Source organism: Oncorhynchus tshawytscha, linkage group LG20 (genome assembly GCF_018296145.1).
Source record: "Oncorhynchus tshawytscha isolate Ot180627B linkage group LG20, Otsh_v2.0, whole genome shotgun sequence".
Classification (NCBI taxonomy): Eukaryota; Metazoa; Chordata; class Actinopteri; order Salmoniformes; family Salmonidae; genus Oncorhynchus; species Oncorhynchus tshawytscha.
In genome coordinates, this window is record NC_056448.1 from 45,338,614 (window position 1) to 45,355,280 (window position 16,667).

Here is a 16,667-nt window from a genome sequence, read left to right on the forward strand (position 1 = left end):
ATGTATGTATGTATGTAATGTAATGTAATGTAATGTAATGTAATGTAATGTAATGTATGTATGTGTATGTATGTATGTATGTATGTATGTATGTATGTATGTATGTATGTATGTATGTATGTATGTATGTATGTCTAATGTATTAAGAAGGGTGCTATGTAGTATTATGTATGTATGTAGATATGTATGTATGTACCCCCATGTCCTCTTAAGAAGGGTGCTGTGATTACCTGTCCCCAGTCTGTTGTACCCCCAGGCCCCCATGTCCTCTGTGGGCACCTGGCCCTGTGATTATCTGTCCCCAGTCTGTTGTACCCCCAGGCCCCCCATGTCCTCTGTGGGCCCCTGGTGAGGCGTTGCTGAAATTGGGGAGGATTGCCTGGTTTGTATTGCGCTGTTGTTCAGTCTTCGTTTGCTATTTGTACAGTGACCCGCGAGCAGAGACCGGGGCAGAGGTGGTCTGATTGTTGGAGCTTCCTTCTCTTGGTCTCATAGGGAAGCTGAATGAAACAGTATGAAACATACTGTTGCTGAAATGCCAGAAAGATGATGACAATTTTATGAAGTCTGTCGACGGCCGGCCCGGTGCCCCTTGATGTGTGTTTTGTATTATCGTACATAAAACGGGGGACGGGGGGACGGACAGACATGGTTCATAGTTAACGAGGCAGTACAGATGGACAGAGACATGGTTCATAGTTAACGAGGCAGTACAGATGGACAGAGACATGGTTCATAGTTAACGAGGGAGTACAGCTGGCTGGACGGACAGACATGATTCATAGTTAACGAGGGAGTACAGCTGGACGGACAGACATGATTCATAGTTAACGAGGGAGTACAGATGGATGGACAGACATGGTTCAGAGTTAACGAGGGAGTACAGATGGATGGACAGACATGGTTCAGAGTTAACGAGGGAGTACAGATGGATGGACAGACATGGTTCAGAGTTAACGAGGGAGTACAGATGGATGGACGGACAGACATGGTTCAGAGTTAACGAGGGAGTACAGATGGATGGACGGACAGACATGGTTCATAGTTAACGAGGTAGTACAGACAGACATGGTTCATAGTTAACGAGGGAGTACAGATGGATGGACGGACAGACATGGTTCATAGTTAATGAGGGAGTACAGATGGACGGACAGACCTCTTCTCATCCTGTCCTCTAGCCATACAGATGCTCCAAGCCAGTCCTCAATATTTCAAAATGTTTTTTTTTTCATGTGGTCTTCCTTAGATTTATGACAGTATTCTAGAATAAATGTCTTCCTGGTTAAAATGAAAAGGATCTCCAGAAAGCCCATTAAACAATGTATTAATCCCCAGCCAGGGCCTAATGGGTTAACCCCCCCCAGCCAGGGCCTAATGGGTTAACCCCCCAGCCAGGGCCTAATGGGTTAACCCCCAGCCAGGGCCTAATGGGTTAACCCCCCCAGCCAGGGCCTAATGGGTTAACCCCTAGCCAGGGCCCCAGCCAGGGCCTAATGGGTTAACCCCCAGCCCCTAGCCAGGGCCCAGGGCCTGGGTTAACCCCCCAGCCAGGGCCTAATGGGTTAACCCCCCAGCCAGGGCCTAATGGGTTAACCCCCCAGCCAGGGCCTAATGGGTTAACCCCCCAGCCAGGGCCTAATGTGTTAACCCCCCAGCCAGGGCCTAATGGGTTAACCCCCCAGCCAGGGCCTAATGGGTTAACCCCCCAGCCAGGGCCTAATGGGTTAACCCCCCCCAGCCAGGGCCTAATGGGTTAACCCCCCAGCCCCAGCCAGGGCCTAATGGGTTACCCCCAGCCAGGCCCGTTAACCCCCCAGCCAGGGCCTAATGTGTTACCCCCAGCCAGGGCCCCCCCAGCCAGGGCCTAATGCGTTAACCCCCCCAGCCAGGGCCTAATGTGTTAACCCCCCAGCCAGGGCCTAATGGGTTAATGCGTTAATCCCCCCAGCCAGGGCCTAATGGTTAACCCCCCAGCCAGGGCCTAATGGGTTAACCCCCAGCCAGGGCCTAATGCGTTAACCCCCCAGCCAGGGCCTAATGCGTTAACCCCCCAGCCAGGGCCTAATAACCCCCCAGCCAGGGCCAGGGCCTAATGCGTTAACCCCCCAGCCAGGGCCTAATGGGTTAACCCCCCAGCCAGGGCCTAATGGGTTAACCCCCCAGCCAGGGCCTAATGTGTTAACCCCCCAGCCAGGGCCTAATGTGTTAACCCCCCAGCCAGGGCCTAATGGGTTAACCCCCCAGCCAGGGCCTAATGTGATAACCCCCCAGCCAGGGCCTAATGGGTTAACCCCCCAGCCAGGGCCTAATGGGTTAACCCCCCAGCCAGGGCCTAATGTGTTAAACCCCCCAGCCAGGGCCTAATGGGTTAACCCCCCAGCCAGGGCCTAATGCGTTAACCCCCCAGCCAGCCATGGGCCTGACAAGTATTACGTTGCGTGCATCTGTCGGCCCCCCAGCCAGGGCCTAGCCAAATACATTTAAACTTATTTTTCACAATTCCTGACCCCAGCCAGGGCCTGAAATGTCAGTTAAGTTTCATTTCAGCTTTTATATCATTCCCATTCCCAGCCAGGACCTAGTATAGCGTTAAACCCCCCAGCCAGGACCTAATGCGTTTTAAACTTGGGTCAAACATTTTGGGTAGCCCCCAGCCAGGGCCTAATGTGTTAACGCTTTTTTCAGTTCCCCCAGCCAGGACCTACCTTGATGTCCTTAATTTCCCCCCCAGCCATTTGGGCTTAACTTCCTGACTGATATCTTGATGTTGCTTCAATATATCCACAATTTTCCTACCTCATGATGCCATCTATTTTGTGAAGTGCACCAGGCCCTCCTGCAGCAAATCACCCCCACAACATGATGCTGCCACCCCCGTGCTTCACGGTTGAGTTGGTGTTCTTTGGCTTGCAAGCCTTCCCCCTTTTTCCTCCAAACATAACGATGGTCATTATGGCCAAACAGTTCTATTTTTGTTTCATCAGACCAGAGGTAATTTCTCCAAAAACTACAATCTTTGTCCCCATGTGCAGTTGCAAACCATAGTCTGGCTTTTTTATGGGGGTTTTGGAGCAGTGGCTTCTTCCTTGCTGAGCGGCCTTTCGTGTTATGTCGATATAGGACTCGTTTTACTGTGGATATAGATACTTATGTACCTGTTTCCTCCAGCATCTTCACAAGGTCCTTTGCTGTTGTTCTGGGATTGATTTGCACTTTTCACACCAAAGTACGTTCATCTCTCGGAGACCGAACGCGTCTCCTTCCTGAGCGGTATGACGGCTGCGTGGTCCCATGGTGTTTATACTTGCGTACTATTGTTTGTACAGATGAACGTGGTACATTCAGCCGTTTGGAAATTGCTCCCAAGGATGAACCAGACTTGTGGAGGTCTACATATTATTTTTCTGGGGTCTTGGCTGATTTCTTTTGATTTCCCCATGATGTCAAGCAAAGAGGCACTACGTTTGAAGGTAGGTCTTGAAATATATCCACAGGTAAACTTCCAATTGACTCAAAATATGTCAATTAGCCTATCAGAAGCTTCTAAAGCCATGACTGCTAATAGCAGTAAGGACTGTCTGTTGAATCTGTTATCCAATGTGCTTGTCTGAGCTAATAGCAGCCCAAAACATTATTTCATGTTTATTTTTATTTTTATATACTTCAAGGGTCTTAATATTCATAATCAAATAGCTAAATGACCCTTGGTATGACCTTCTTAAAACAATTCCATATAGGTTAGTAGAATCTCCCCTCCCCTGGTTTAGGCAGGGCTTAGACTCTTAAGGTTTAAACACATTTTGGCAAATGGATCCGTGGAATATGTTTTTAGAGGGTGTAATATAATACAATGTATTATTCATTATTAATCTGTAAATATATGTTTTTAACCCTGGGCAACATGAGTCTGCGATGCTCACAGCGATATTGGTATCCAAAGTACTCCACCAATTCAATTTTTTTCCAACTCGATGCATCTTGTATTTCTCCAATTTTTTCTGATTTTTTTGTTTGTTGTTTTTTTGCTATAAATGTATTTTTAGCTTTAAAACTGCAACGTTTTCTCTGCCTCGTGGAAAAAGCTGTAGAATTGCAGTATTTTAGCTTTAAGGCTGCAACAACAAACATCTCTCTGTGATGACACATTTGTCGAATTGCAGGAAATTACAGTAGCTTGAAAACGGCAACATTTTCTTTCCGATGCCAAGAGGCGAGCCTTTAAAATGGTCTTTCCTAGGGACAGAGATTTGGTTTGTCCGGCCATGCTCTGCCCGACATCATAAGTAAAACTCCTTGTTTGCTATTTTCATCTCACTTGAGCTTTTCTGACTATGAGGGGGGTCCCTGATGAATTTCTTAACATTAAAGGGGTCCCTGGACCCACAACCATTTGAGAACCCCTGGCCTAAACAACAACAGTAATTGTGTAAAGGCAGGGCTGTGTTCAAAACAACTACACGTTTTGCTCTTGTTCCTCAACGGCACAGCTAGGAGAACAACAACACCAACAAAAACACGTATAGTTGAAGACTGGTTTGACAGCGGTGTTCACTTGATCACACCAGTTACACCTCTCACTCAAACCCTTATTGTTGTCCTATGTTACACCTATCCCAATTTCTACTATCATTATCATGTTACTGATTGTATTCAGAGTATTTTCAGTGTTCATTATCAACAAATGCGGCCCGAAAAGTACAGCTAAAAATATAACATGAAATCAAACGGTGCAATGTTTTATATTCAGTTTCGTATCAGGTGAATTGACCTATTTTGACTAATCATTACCCCATCATCTCCAAACTCTTCCGGTTGAATTGCTACCGTGGTTACACATGTTTTCCATATTGGCCAATTCCCTGGAGTTCTGCACTTTTTTCCCACCCTATTAGTTGTGTGTGTGTTTCCTGTATCTTGTGTTAACAATGGGTAAGATGCTCAGTGTTAAAGAGGAGTGCATTTCCATGGTTGCGTCCCAAATTGAATCCTATTCCCTACGTACTGCACGAAATAGGTAATAGGGTGCCCTTTTTGGAATGCATGCATAGCTGTGTCTGTCTTTCTGGCCTGGCCTTTAGTGTGATAAACAGTGGATGGGCCCTAAATTAAATGAATGGTCTGGGTAGAGGTATTGTACAGCTCTCTCTTAGCGAATCATTGAACAAGCCTCTTCTACAGACTGGGACAATAGGCCCCTGATCACTCTAAAGGGTTTCTATGCAGACTCCAACTAGCTGAGTAAATGTGTCCGTGCCGCGTGATGAATAGGAATTCAGCCTCCTGTTGTTCAGATTAGCGTTGGCTGTCGACCACATCTAGCTAGTCGCAGAGGCTTTATGGAGAAGTGTCATCTGGGATCAAACTTAAAGGGGATGAAATACATCAATTAAATAAAGATCCAAAGTCGAAATATAAATATAAATACTTCACTATTGACGGTACAGTTAGTTTTCTGTGAGAAGATGTTGACACTTTTTACTGTCGTGAAATTTTATGGGGACACACCATGGACGTAGGAGTCACATTTATGGACCAAACTCGGGGTAGAGGGGACTGAATGAAGGACCCGGCTGGGGTGGAGGGGTTACTCAACGAAGGACCCGGCTGGGGTGGAGGGGTTACTCAACGAAGGACCCGGCTGGGGTGGAGGGGTTACTCAACGAAGGACCCGGCTGGGGTGGAGGGGTTACTCAACGAAGGACCCGGCTGGGGTGGAGGGGTTACTCAACGAAGGATCTCATCACTCTCTTTCTCCAGACTTAGTAAAAGCCACAGACTTCTCTCCTGGCTAAACTTCTCTCCTGGCTAAACTTCTCTCTCTGTCAACTTTAATCCGTCTTCACTCTCCTGAGAGAATAACTAGTTTTGTCAGATTAAATGTTAGAACGTTTCCCTGCAGACCAGGATTTGTAACATCACAGGATCACAGTCGGCCCTGTTAGTGTCAGATCCCAGTACAGCACATGTCTACTTTTAGCTAACGAGAGAGAAACTGTTCTACTCTTCATTGTCTTCATTAGTCCCAATGCAACAGGTGTAGTCAGCAGAATGGAACACTTACCCTGAGGCTTTTCTTAAAAGGGGGTAGTGTGGGCTGTGAGGCGCTGTAAAGATCACACGTGGAGGTCTGGGAAACCTGTTAACAGCCTCTGATTTTATGTGTTACGGTGTATTTTTGGCCCTGGTGATTTAGTCAGGATGGGAAGGAAACCCTAGTGGGAGGAGAACTGCAGGTGTTCGAGGTAATAATGATGGGGCCACCTTCCCTTTAACATTGTGGACTGAGAGGTGGGGGGGGCTTGAGCCTTTCAACTACTAGATAGAACAGAACACATCTGAACCTGTACTTAGCCTGAATAAAAATAGGAATTTGAGTGTTTGTATAGTGATGATTTGTTGTTCATCACCTCTCTCTGACCACGTACACACACATGCTTACCTACCCCCCACACCCCCCTCATACTACTAAGCTTGTCTTTTCTACACAGTACATGGACACAATTCAAGCTTCTCTGTCTGCTAAATATTTGATGGTATCTTATGTATTCTATTCTCCAGGCCTCCTAGACCCGGGACCCCTGAGACCCCCAAAAAGACTGCAGCACCCCCCCAGGTGTCTAGTCCGGCCGTGCAGGGACAGATCAAACAAGGTAACTACAAAAGGCTGTTTTCCCTCGGGGCGGTGCTAGGAGATCCACTGATGTACAGGGCAGGCAGCAGGCGCTGTGAATCTCAGATCTAGGAGAGAATCCGCTCCTGGCCTTTCAAACTTAGGCTGAGTCCCTAATGCACCCTATTCCTTATTCTCAAACATTTTTCACTATTTCGGGGAATAGAATGTCATTTGAGACACTACCCTAGAATACTTCATATCGTCTCCACAGGAAACTAAGGTGTCACCGACAGTCTCTACAATACTAAATCAAGCTGTGTTTGTTTGTCCAATGCCCCGAATACAACAAGTGAAGACCTTACCGTGAAATGCTTAGTTTACAAGCCCTTAACCAACAATGCACTTCAAGAAATAAGGTTGAGATAATATTTATATTATATATATTTATATATATTATATATATATAATATGAAATATATATATTTACCAAATAAACATAATTAAATTATAATCAAAAGTAACACAATAAAATAACAATAACAAGGCTATATACAGGGGGGTACCACTACCGAGTGACTGTGCGGGGGTAGTTGAGGTAATTTGTACTTGTAGGTAGGGGTGAGGTGACTATTCATAGATAATAAACAGCGAGTAGCAGCAGTGTACAAAACAAATAATATATACATTTACAGCGCAGCTCACCTGTTATTATACTACAGGATTGGGCTCAATTCATGAAGTAAGCTGACATTTATATTCAATCATTGAAAAAAAATACCATCTACTTTCAACTATTTCTCAAAAATTAAAGGATAAGCAAATCAAGCATTTTTTAATTCAAAACACTTCCTGAATTTACTGACTTAAATTCAAATTGACCCCAGCCCCTGGCGTTTGACCCCAGCCCCTGGTTGACAAAACAACAGTTACGTCTGTCTCACTGCTGTCTGTCTGGCCTTGTCCCTGACTTATACCAGTCAAGGGTTGTTCAGTATCTATATAGCTCAGGGAAAGGCAACTGGCCCTTTTTGTAAGCAAGGGGGGAGAACTAAGTCGGGGTCTCAACTTACTGTTAAAATAGTACAATATACCAGGTGTCATTTAGAATGATGACAGTACAATATACCAGGTGTCATTTAGAATGATGACAGTACAATACACCAGGTGTCATTTAGAATGATGACAGTACGATACACCAGGTGTCATTTAGAATGATGACAGTTAGAACAGTACAATACACCAGGTGACATTTAGAATGATGACAGTTAGAACAGTACAATACACCAGGTGTCATTTAGAATGATGACAGTACAATACACCAGGTGTCATTTAGAATGATGACAGTTAGAACAGTACAATACACCAGGTGTCATTTAGAATGATGACAGTACAATACACCAGGTGACATTTAGAATGATGACAGTTAGAACAGTACAATACACCAGGTGTCATTTAGAATGATGACAGTACAATGCACCAGGTGTCATTTAGAATGATGACAGTACAATGCACCAGGTGTCATTTAGAATGATGACAGTTAGAACAGTACAATACACCAGGTGTCATTTAGAATGATGACAGTACAATACACCAGGTGTCATTTAGAATGATGACAGTACAATACACCAGGTGTCATTTAGAATGATGACAGTTAGAACAGTACAATACACCAGGTGACATTTAGAATGATGACAGTACAATACACCAGGTGTCATTTAGAATGATGACAGTACAATACACCAGGTGTCATTTAGAATGATGACAGTTAGAACAGTACAATAAACCAGGTGTCATTTGGTAATGTGGTTGTGCATCAGCAGTTCCTCTCTTGTTATTTCATGTCAGCTAACATGTTTTAGATTGGTAAGTTCGCCAGCTGTCTAAACTTGTAGTAATCATGGTCAAATTACTGACCGCGGGGGCCCACATTGATTTTGTTAGTCACTTTCAATCAGATATCATATTCAAAACTGCAAATATATTTATCTCCGCCCCATTGGCAAAAATGTGTAGAATTTCAGGACTCTTAAAACTTCACTTGGGTTCTCCAAAAGACTAAGGCTGAGACTGACTGCATGTGTGGGGTATGTATCTGGACAGCAGACCCACAAGTCACTGCAACCTTTCATGATGAGTTCAGAGAGTTCCCTGTCAGTTGCCCATCCCTGAGCTCGGTGATCCAGGTCAGTTTGGGTGGTGTGTTCATATGTGGAATAATATTGTACCCTATGACTGGATCAGACGATGTCTTAATGGCATATATATATATAACATTTGATACTCTCGATTAATAAAATAAAAAAGGAAGATAAACCGGAAATGAAATGATTTGTTCTTGCATGTACATATTTTAATATTATCTATATATCTAGCTATCTATTTATATTTTTCTGTTCTTAATATATTTTTTTACATTAACTATGTAAAGATGCACTATGCAGAAATCGCTCCGCCACTTCCTGGTTTGCTAAAAGTCTAATAGTTGACCTAATTTCGGTTTGTGACAAAACAGGAAGTGTAGTGTAGAGACTCATTGAACCATCTAAACCTCTGTGAAATATCTTTTCCCATCACCAAAAATGTTGTGTTCTCAGCTGTTTTGAAGCTGGTGTATAAAACCGAACTTAAAAGACGCAAAAACTAAACTTTAAGACCGGGAAGCGTAGAAATAGAGCACGTAGAACAGATCTACCGCTTCTTAGACTTGCTTTCGATGTGAACGGCAGATCTATAACACGCATTTCTATGTGAATGCGGTCACATACTGCAGCTTTAATTGTAGGAACTGAGTAGTGTATGTGGTATGGACCAATCATGGCCCTGCTATACTCATCTTTTGTTGTTGTATCATAATTAAATGTAGAAATTAAAGTATAGTGCTTATGTATGAACATCGTTATTAACTAACGACGACCCCGCTAACCTTGAACACACACACACGTGCCCCCACCCCCCCATTTGCTCTCGGAGCCATGGGGCCGTTGTCACACCATATTCTAATTGAGAGGCAGTATCCTGTAGTGACCTGCTAAATGGCTGTGTCATCCTCCCATTGACACTCTGGCCGTAAGGACCCTCTGCTCATTATGCTAATTGTTTCTGCTCTTTCCCCTCTAAACCAGTCAGTAACTGGGCATCACTTCACAATAATGTGAGGTAAAACGGTGACATGTGTTTATCCAAAGATCACTTGTGTATTTTACTGTCTTCACCTTATGCTATTTTTAGTACTGCGTTGGTATTGAGTACTGCCGTCGGTATTGAGTGCTGCCGTCGGTATTGAGTGCTGCCGTCGGTATTGAGTGCTGCCGTCGGTATTGAGTGCTGCCGTCGGTATTGAGTGCTGCCGTCGGTATTGAGTGCTGCCGTCGGTATTGAGTGCTGCCGTCGGTATTGAGTGCTGCCGTCGGTATTGAGTGCTGCCGTCGGTATTGAGTGCTGCCGTCGGTATTGAGTGCTGCCGTCGGTATTGAGTGCTGCCGTCGGTATTGAGTGCTGCCGTCGGTCATTGAGTGCTGCCGTCGGTATTGCGTGCTGCCGTCGGTATTGCGTGCTGCCGTCGGTATTGCGTGCTGCCGCCGGTATTGCGTGCTGCCGTCGGTATTGCGTGCTGCCGTCGGTATTGAGTGCTGCCGTCGGTATTGCGTGCTGCCGTCGGTATTGATTTTAAGCTATCAAGAAAGGCATTTCACTGTACCTTTTGCACGTGACATTTAAAAACTTCAAACTTGATATCATTTAACAAAAACAAACAGAATAAAAATATAGACAAAGCCAACATATAATGTGTATATTTATTTTTTGCACAAGGGGCCATTCGTTTTATTACCCAGAATCAGAGGATGTTTCTTTCTTCGTGGCTGTGTCCGATACAGTGCCTGTCATTAGTATTCACCCCCCATTTCATTGTGATCCAAAGTGGGATAAAACATTTTTTTAATGATCTACTCAAAATACTCCAATGTAAATAATTATTAAAAAATATGAATGAAAAATAAATCACTTATTTACCTTGATTAGGTAAATAAATTCAACCCCTTGAGTCTATACATGTTAGAATCCCCTTTAGCAGCGACTACAGCTGTCAGGCTTTCTGGGTAAGTCTCCTAGATGGCGCTGTACTGAATGGCCACCGGTTTGCAAAGCTCCGACCCAACTTAGCTTTTTTGTGATTTATTTTGTAATTTATTTTTACTTTGTTTTTAACTAAATGTATCCTCTATTTCTTACCACCGACAAGAACTCTTACCCCAATTCCAGCTTCTATTTCGACTCATCTGTCCTGGGCTCTTTCTGTAATTCTGACGCCTCCCGAAGAGGAACAGTTAGAGAAAAGGGAGGGGGATCCGGTCAGTTGATAATAAGATGAATGACCTCCGATCGTGTATTCGCTACCAACGGCACTCTAGGAACTGCAATCTTTTTAGCTTTTCAGAAACATGGCTCTCGGACAAGATACATCACTGGGGCCCAGCCCCACCCAACAGGCTGACAGGACAGTGGAGTCGGGGATATTGAGGGGGGAGGAGTTTGCCACTTCATCAACTCCAACTGGTGTTCTAAATCCTCACTGTTCACCCGTCTTGGAATACCGGATGGTCAAACGCCCTTCGACCTCTTCAGCTGTTATGGTGACTGCTGTGTGTAGACATGCCACCTCAGGATGAGAAAAGATAACAAGCTGGTGCTGTGTGTATACAGGCCACCTCAGGATGAGAAAAGATAACAAGCTGGTGCTGTGTGTATACAGGCCACCTCAGGATGAGAAAAGATAACAAGCTGGCGCTGTGTGTATACAGGCCACCTCAGGATGAGAAAAGATAACAAGCTGGCGCTGTGTGTATACATGCCACCTCAGGATGAGAAAAGATAACAAGCTGGCGCTGTGTGTATACAGGCCACCTCAGGATGAGAAAAGATAACAAGCTGGTGCTGTGTGTATACATGCCACCTCAGGATGAGAAAAGATAACAAGCTGGTGCTGTGTGTATACATGCCACCTCAGGATGAGAAAAGATAACAAGCTGGTGCTGTGTGTATACATGCCACCTCAGGATGAGAAAAGATAACAAGCTGGTGCTGTGTGTATACATGCCACCTCAGGATGAGAAAAGATAACAAGCTGGTGCTGTGTGTATACATGCCACCTCAGGATGAGAAAAGATAACAAGCTGGTGCTGTGTGTATACATGCCACCTCAGGATGAGAAAAGATAACAAGCTGGCGCTGTGTGTATACAGGCCACCTCAGGATGAGAAAAGATAACAAGCTGGCTCTGTGTGTATACAGGCCACCTCAGGATGAGAAAAGATAACAAGCTGGTGCTGTGTGTATACAGGCCACCTCAGGATGAGAAAAGATAACAAGCTGGTGCTGTGTGTATACAGGCCACCTCAGGATGAGAAAAGATAACAAGCTGGTGCTAAATGAGCTGTACAAGGCTATAAGCAGGAAAACACCCAGAGGCTGCTTTTCTTTGTTTGGAATATGTTGTGACCCTCTGCAGGTCACATTGATGAGCATAACCACCTCCGTCACCGGCCTCATTAGAAATCGGTGACGTCGTTCCCACTGGGAAGGTTTGTTGCTTCCCCAAAACAAAAGCCATGGATTAACAGAGGTTGGCGCTAAACTAAAGAGCTACCGCACACAGAGATACCGTAGAAAACCCTGATGCTACCGCCAAAGACAAGAATAAGTACAAGAAGGTCCGCTATGACCTCCGCAAAATCATCAATCGAGCAAAATGACAATACAATACAGGAAAAGGTGGAATCATATTACAGACTCCAACGCCTGGTGCATGTGGCAGGGTCTACTGTCCATTATGGGTTTCAAAGGAAGAACCATCTGTTGTCTGCCCAACGATGCGTCTCTACCGGACTAACTCAAAACGTGCATAAAATGCATTGACAACAACATGGAACCCGGGTGTGAGGGCCATCGCTCTCCGAGGCCAACGTGAGATAGGGTCTTTTTAATTCGCTCCACACTTACAAGACCACGTCCCCGACGGTATTCCAGGCCTGCGTTCTCAGAGCGTACGCGGAGAAGCTGGGCAGGCATATTCACGGTCCTTATCAAAACGTCTTCTTGTCCCAGTCTGTAATCCCCATGTGTTCTAACATGACCACCATCATCCCTGTTCCTAAGATCTCTAAGGCTTCATGCCGCAATGACTAGCACCCTGTAGCACACACTAGCACCCTGTAGCACACACTAGCACCCTGTAGCACTCGCATCTATAATCATGAAGTGCTTTGAGAGGCTGGTTATGGCACACGTTAACTCCACCATCCCAGACACCCTAGACCCAATGAGCATACCGCCCCAACAGATCCGTAGACGACACAATCTCTATTGCACTCCACACTGCCCTCACCCACTCACCCGCCGACCCCAGGTGGTGAGGGTAGGCAACATCACCTCCATCCACGCTGACCCTTAACACAGGGGTCCCTCAGGGGTGTGTGCTTAGTCCCCTCATGTACTCCCTGTTCACCCACGACTGTGTGGCCACGCACAACTTCAACACCATTATCAATATGCCGGAGCAACAACCTCTCCCTCAACGTCAAGACCAAGGAGCTGGAAACGGGGGCGAGCACACCGGCAGCAGTGGAGCTGGTAAACACCTCTTAAGTTACTTTGTGTCCAAGTCACTAAAGATTTAAAATGGTACAAACACACACAGTCGTGAAGAAAGCGTGACAGTGCCGCTTCCCCCCTCAGGAGGTTGTAAAAGTTTTGCAATGGCCCTCAAGTCCAGAAAACATGGTACAGCTGTACCATCGAGAGCATCTTGACTGGCTGCATCACTGCTTGGTATGGCAAATGCACCGCCCTCGATCGCATGGCGCGATCGACAGAGGGTGGTGAGGACAGACCAGTACATCACTGGGGCCCAGCTCCCTGCCATCCAGGACCTCTATATCAGAGGGTGGTGAGGACAGACCAGTACATCACTGGGGCCCAGCTCCCTGCCATCCAGGACCTCTATATCAGAGGGTGGTGAGGACAGCCCAGTACATCACTGGGGCCCAGCTCCCTGTCATCCAGGACCTCTATATCAGAGGGTGGTGAGGACAGCCCAGTACATCACTGGGGCCCAGCTCCCTGCCATCCAGGACCTCTATATCAGAGGGTGGTGAGGACAGCCCAGTACATCACTGGGGCCCAGCTCCCTGTCATCCAGGACCTCTATATCAGAGGGTGGTGAGGACAGGCCAGTACATCACTGGGGCCCAGCTCCCTGTCATCCAGGACCTCTATATCAGAGGGTGGTGAGGACAGGCCAGTACATCACTGGGGCCCAGCTCCCTGTCATCCAGGACCTCTATATCAGAGGGTGGTGAGGACAGCCCAGTACATCACTGGGGCCCAGCTCCCTGCCATTCAGTACCTCTATATCAGGCGGCGTGAAAAGAAAGGCCTGGGAAATTGTCACCCAAGAAATAGACTATTTTCTCTGCTGCAGGCATGGCAAGAGGTACCGGTGCATCAAGTCTGACACCAACCTCCATCACGCCAGTATCTCTGTCCCCTATACATATCTACCTCCATCACTCCAGTATCCCTGTCTGTCCCCTATACATATCTACCTCCATCACTCCAGTATCCCTGTCCCCTATACATATCTACCTCCATCACTCCAGTATCCCTGTCCCCTATACATATCTACCTCCATCACTCCAGTATCCCTGTCCCCTATACATATCTGCCTCCATCACTCCAGTATCCCTGTCCCCTATACATATCTACCTCCATCACTCCAGTATCCCGGTCCCCTATACATATCTACCTCCATCACTCCAGTATCCCTGTCCCCTAAACATATCTACCTCCATCACTCCAGTATCCCTGTCTCCTTCCCCTATACATATCTACCTCCATCACTCCAGTATCCCTGTCTCCTTCCCCTATACATATCTACCTCCATCACTCCAGTATCCCTGTCCCCTTCCCCTGTACATATCTACCTCCATCACTCCAGTATCCCTGTCCCCTTCCCCTATACATATCTACCTCCATCACTCCAGTATCCCTGTCTCCTATACATATCTACCTCCATCACTCCAGTATCCCTGTCCCCTTCTCCTATACATATCTACCTCCATCACTCCAGTATCCCTGTCCCCTTCCCCCTATACATATCTACCTCCATCACTCCAGTATTCCTGTCTCCTATACATATCTACCTGCATCACTCCAGTATCCCTGTCCCCTATACATATCTACCTCCATCACTCCAGTATCCCTGTCCCCTATACATATCTACCTCCATCACTCCAGTATTCCTGTCCCCTATACATATCTACCTCCATCACTCCAGTATCCCTGTCCCCTTCCCCTATACATATCTACCTCCATCACTCTAGTATCCCTGTCCCCTTCCCCCTATACATATCTACCTCCATCACTCCAGTATCCCTGTCCCCTTCCCCTATACATATCTACCCCCATCACTCTAGTATCCCTGTCCCCTTCCCCTATACATATCTACCTCCATCACTCCAGTAACCCTGTCCCCTATACATATCTACCTCCATCACTCCAGTATCCCTGTCACCTAACATACATATCTATCTCCATCACTCCAGTATCCCTGTCTCCTTCCCCTATACATATCTACCTCCATCACTCTAGTATCCCTGTCCCCTTCCCTATACATATCTACCTCCATCACTCCAGTATCCCTGTCCCCTTCCCCTATACATATCTACCTCCATCACTCCAGTATCCCTGTCCCCTTCCCCCTATACATATCTACCTCCATCACTCCAGTATCCCTGTCCCCTATACATATCTACCTCCATCACTCCAGTATCCCTGTCCCCTATACATATCTACCTCCATCACTCCAGTATCCCTGTCTCCTTCCCCTATACATATCTACCTCCATCACTCCAGTATCCCTGTCCCCTTCCCCCTCTACATATCTACCTCCATCACTCCAGTATCCCTGTCCCCTCCCCTCTACATATCTACCTCCATCACTCCAGTATCCCTGTCCCGTATACATATCTACCTCCATCACTCCAGTATCCCTGTCTCCTTCCCCTATACATATCTACCTCCATCACTCCAGTATCCCTGTCCCCTTCCCCTATACATATCTACCTCCATCACTCCAGTATCCCTGTCCCCTTCCCCCTATACATATCTACCCCCATCATTCCAGTATCCCTGCCCCCTTACCCCTACACACATCTACCTCCATCACTCCAGTATCCCTGTCCCCTTACCCCTATACATATCTACCTCCATCATTCCAGTATCCCTGTCCCCTTACCCCTATACATATCTACCACCATCATTCCAGTATCCCTGTCCCCTTACCCCTATACATATCTACCTCCATCACTCCAGTATCCCTGTCCCCTATACATATCTACCTCCATCACTCCAGTATCCCTGTCCCCTATACATATCTACCTCCATCACTCCAGTATCCCTGTCCCCTATACATATCTACCTCCATCACTCCAGTATCCCTGTCTCCTTCCCCCTATACATATCTACCTCCATCACTCCAGTATCCCTGTCTCCTTCCCCCTATACATATCTACCTCCATCACTCCAGTATCCCTGTCCCCTTCCCCCTATACATATCTACCTCCATCACTCCAGTATCCCTGTCCCCTTCCCCTATACATATCTACCTCCATCACTCCAGTATCCCTGTCTCCTATACATATCTACCTCCATCACTCCAGTATCCCTGTCCCCTTCCCCCTATACATATCTACCTCCATCACTCCAGTATCCCTGTCCCCTTCCCCCTATACATATCTACCTCCATCACTCCAGTATTCCTGTCTCCTATACATATCTACCTGCATCACTCCAGTATCCCTGTCCCTGGGGCCCCTATACATATCTACCTCCATCACTCCAGTATCCCTGTCCCCTATACATATCTACCTCCATCACTCCAGTATCCCTGTCCCCTTCCCCCTATACATATCTACCTCCATCACTCTAGTATCCCTGTCCCCTTCCCCCTATACATATCTACCTCCATCACTCCAGTATCCCTGTCCCCTTCCCCTAT

General features: G+C 46.2%; 1 protein-coding gene across 3 annotated transcripts in view; it reads left to right on the top strand.

Moving 5' to 3' along the window:
- The window catches only part of LOC112219891 (WD repeat-containing protein 7), a 352,753-nt gene that overhangs the window by 84,257 nt on the left and 251,829 nt on the right, over positions 1 to 16,667 (top strand). For all 3 annotated transcript variants that reach the window (XM_042302729.1, XM_042302730.1, XM_042302731.1), the window contains one exon: positions 6,559 to 6,650. In XM_042302729.1, the coding sequence (XP_042158663.1) occupies positions 6,559 to 6,650 (92 nt within the window). The remainder of the gene's footprint in view (positions 1 to 6,558; positions 6,651 to 16,667) is intronic.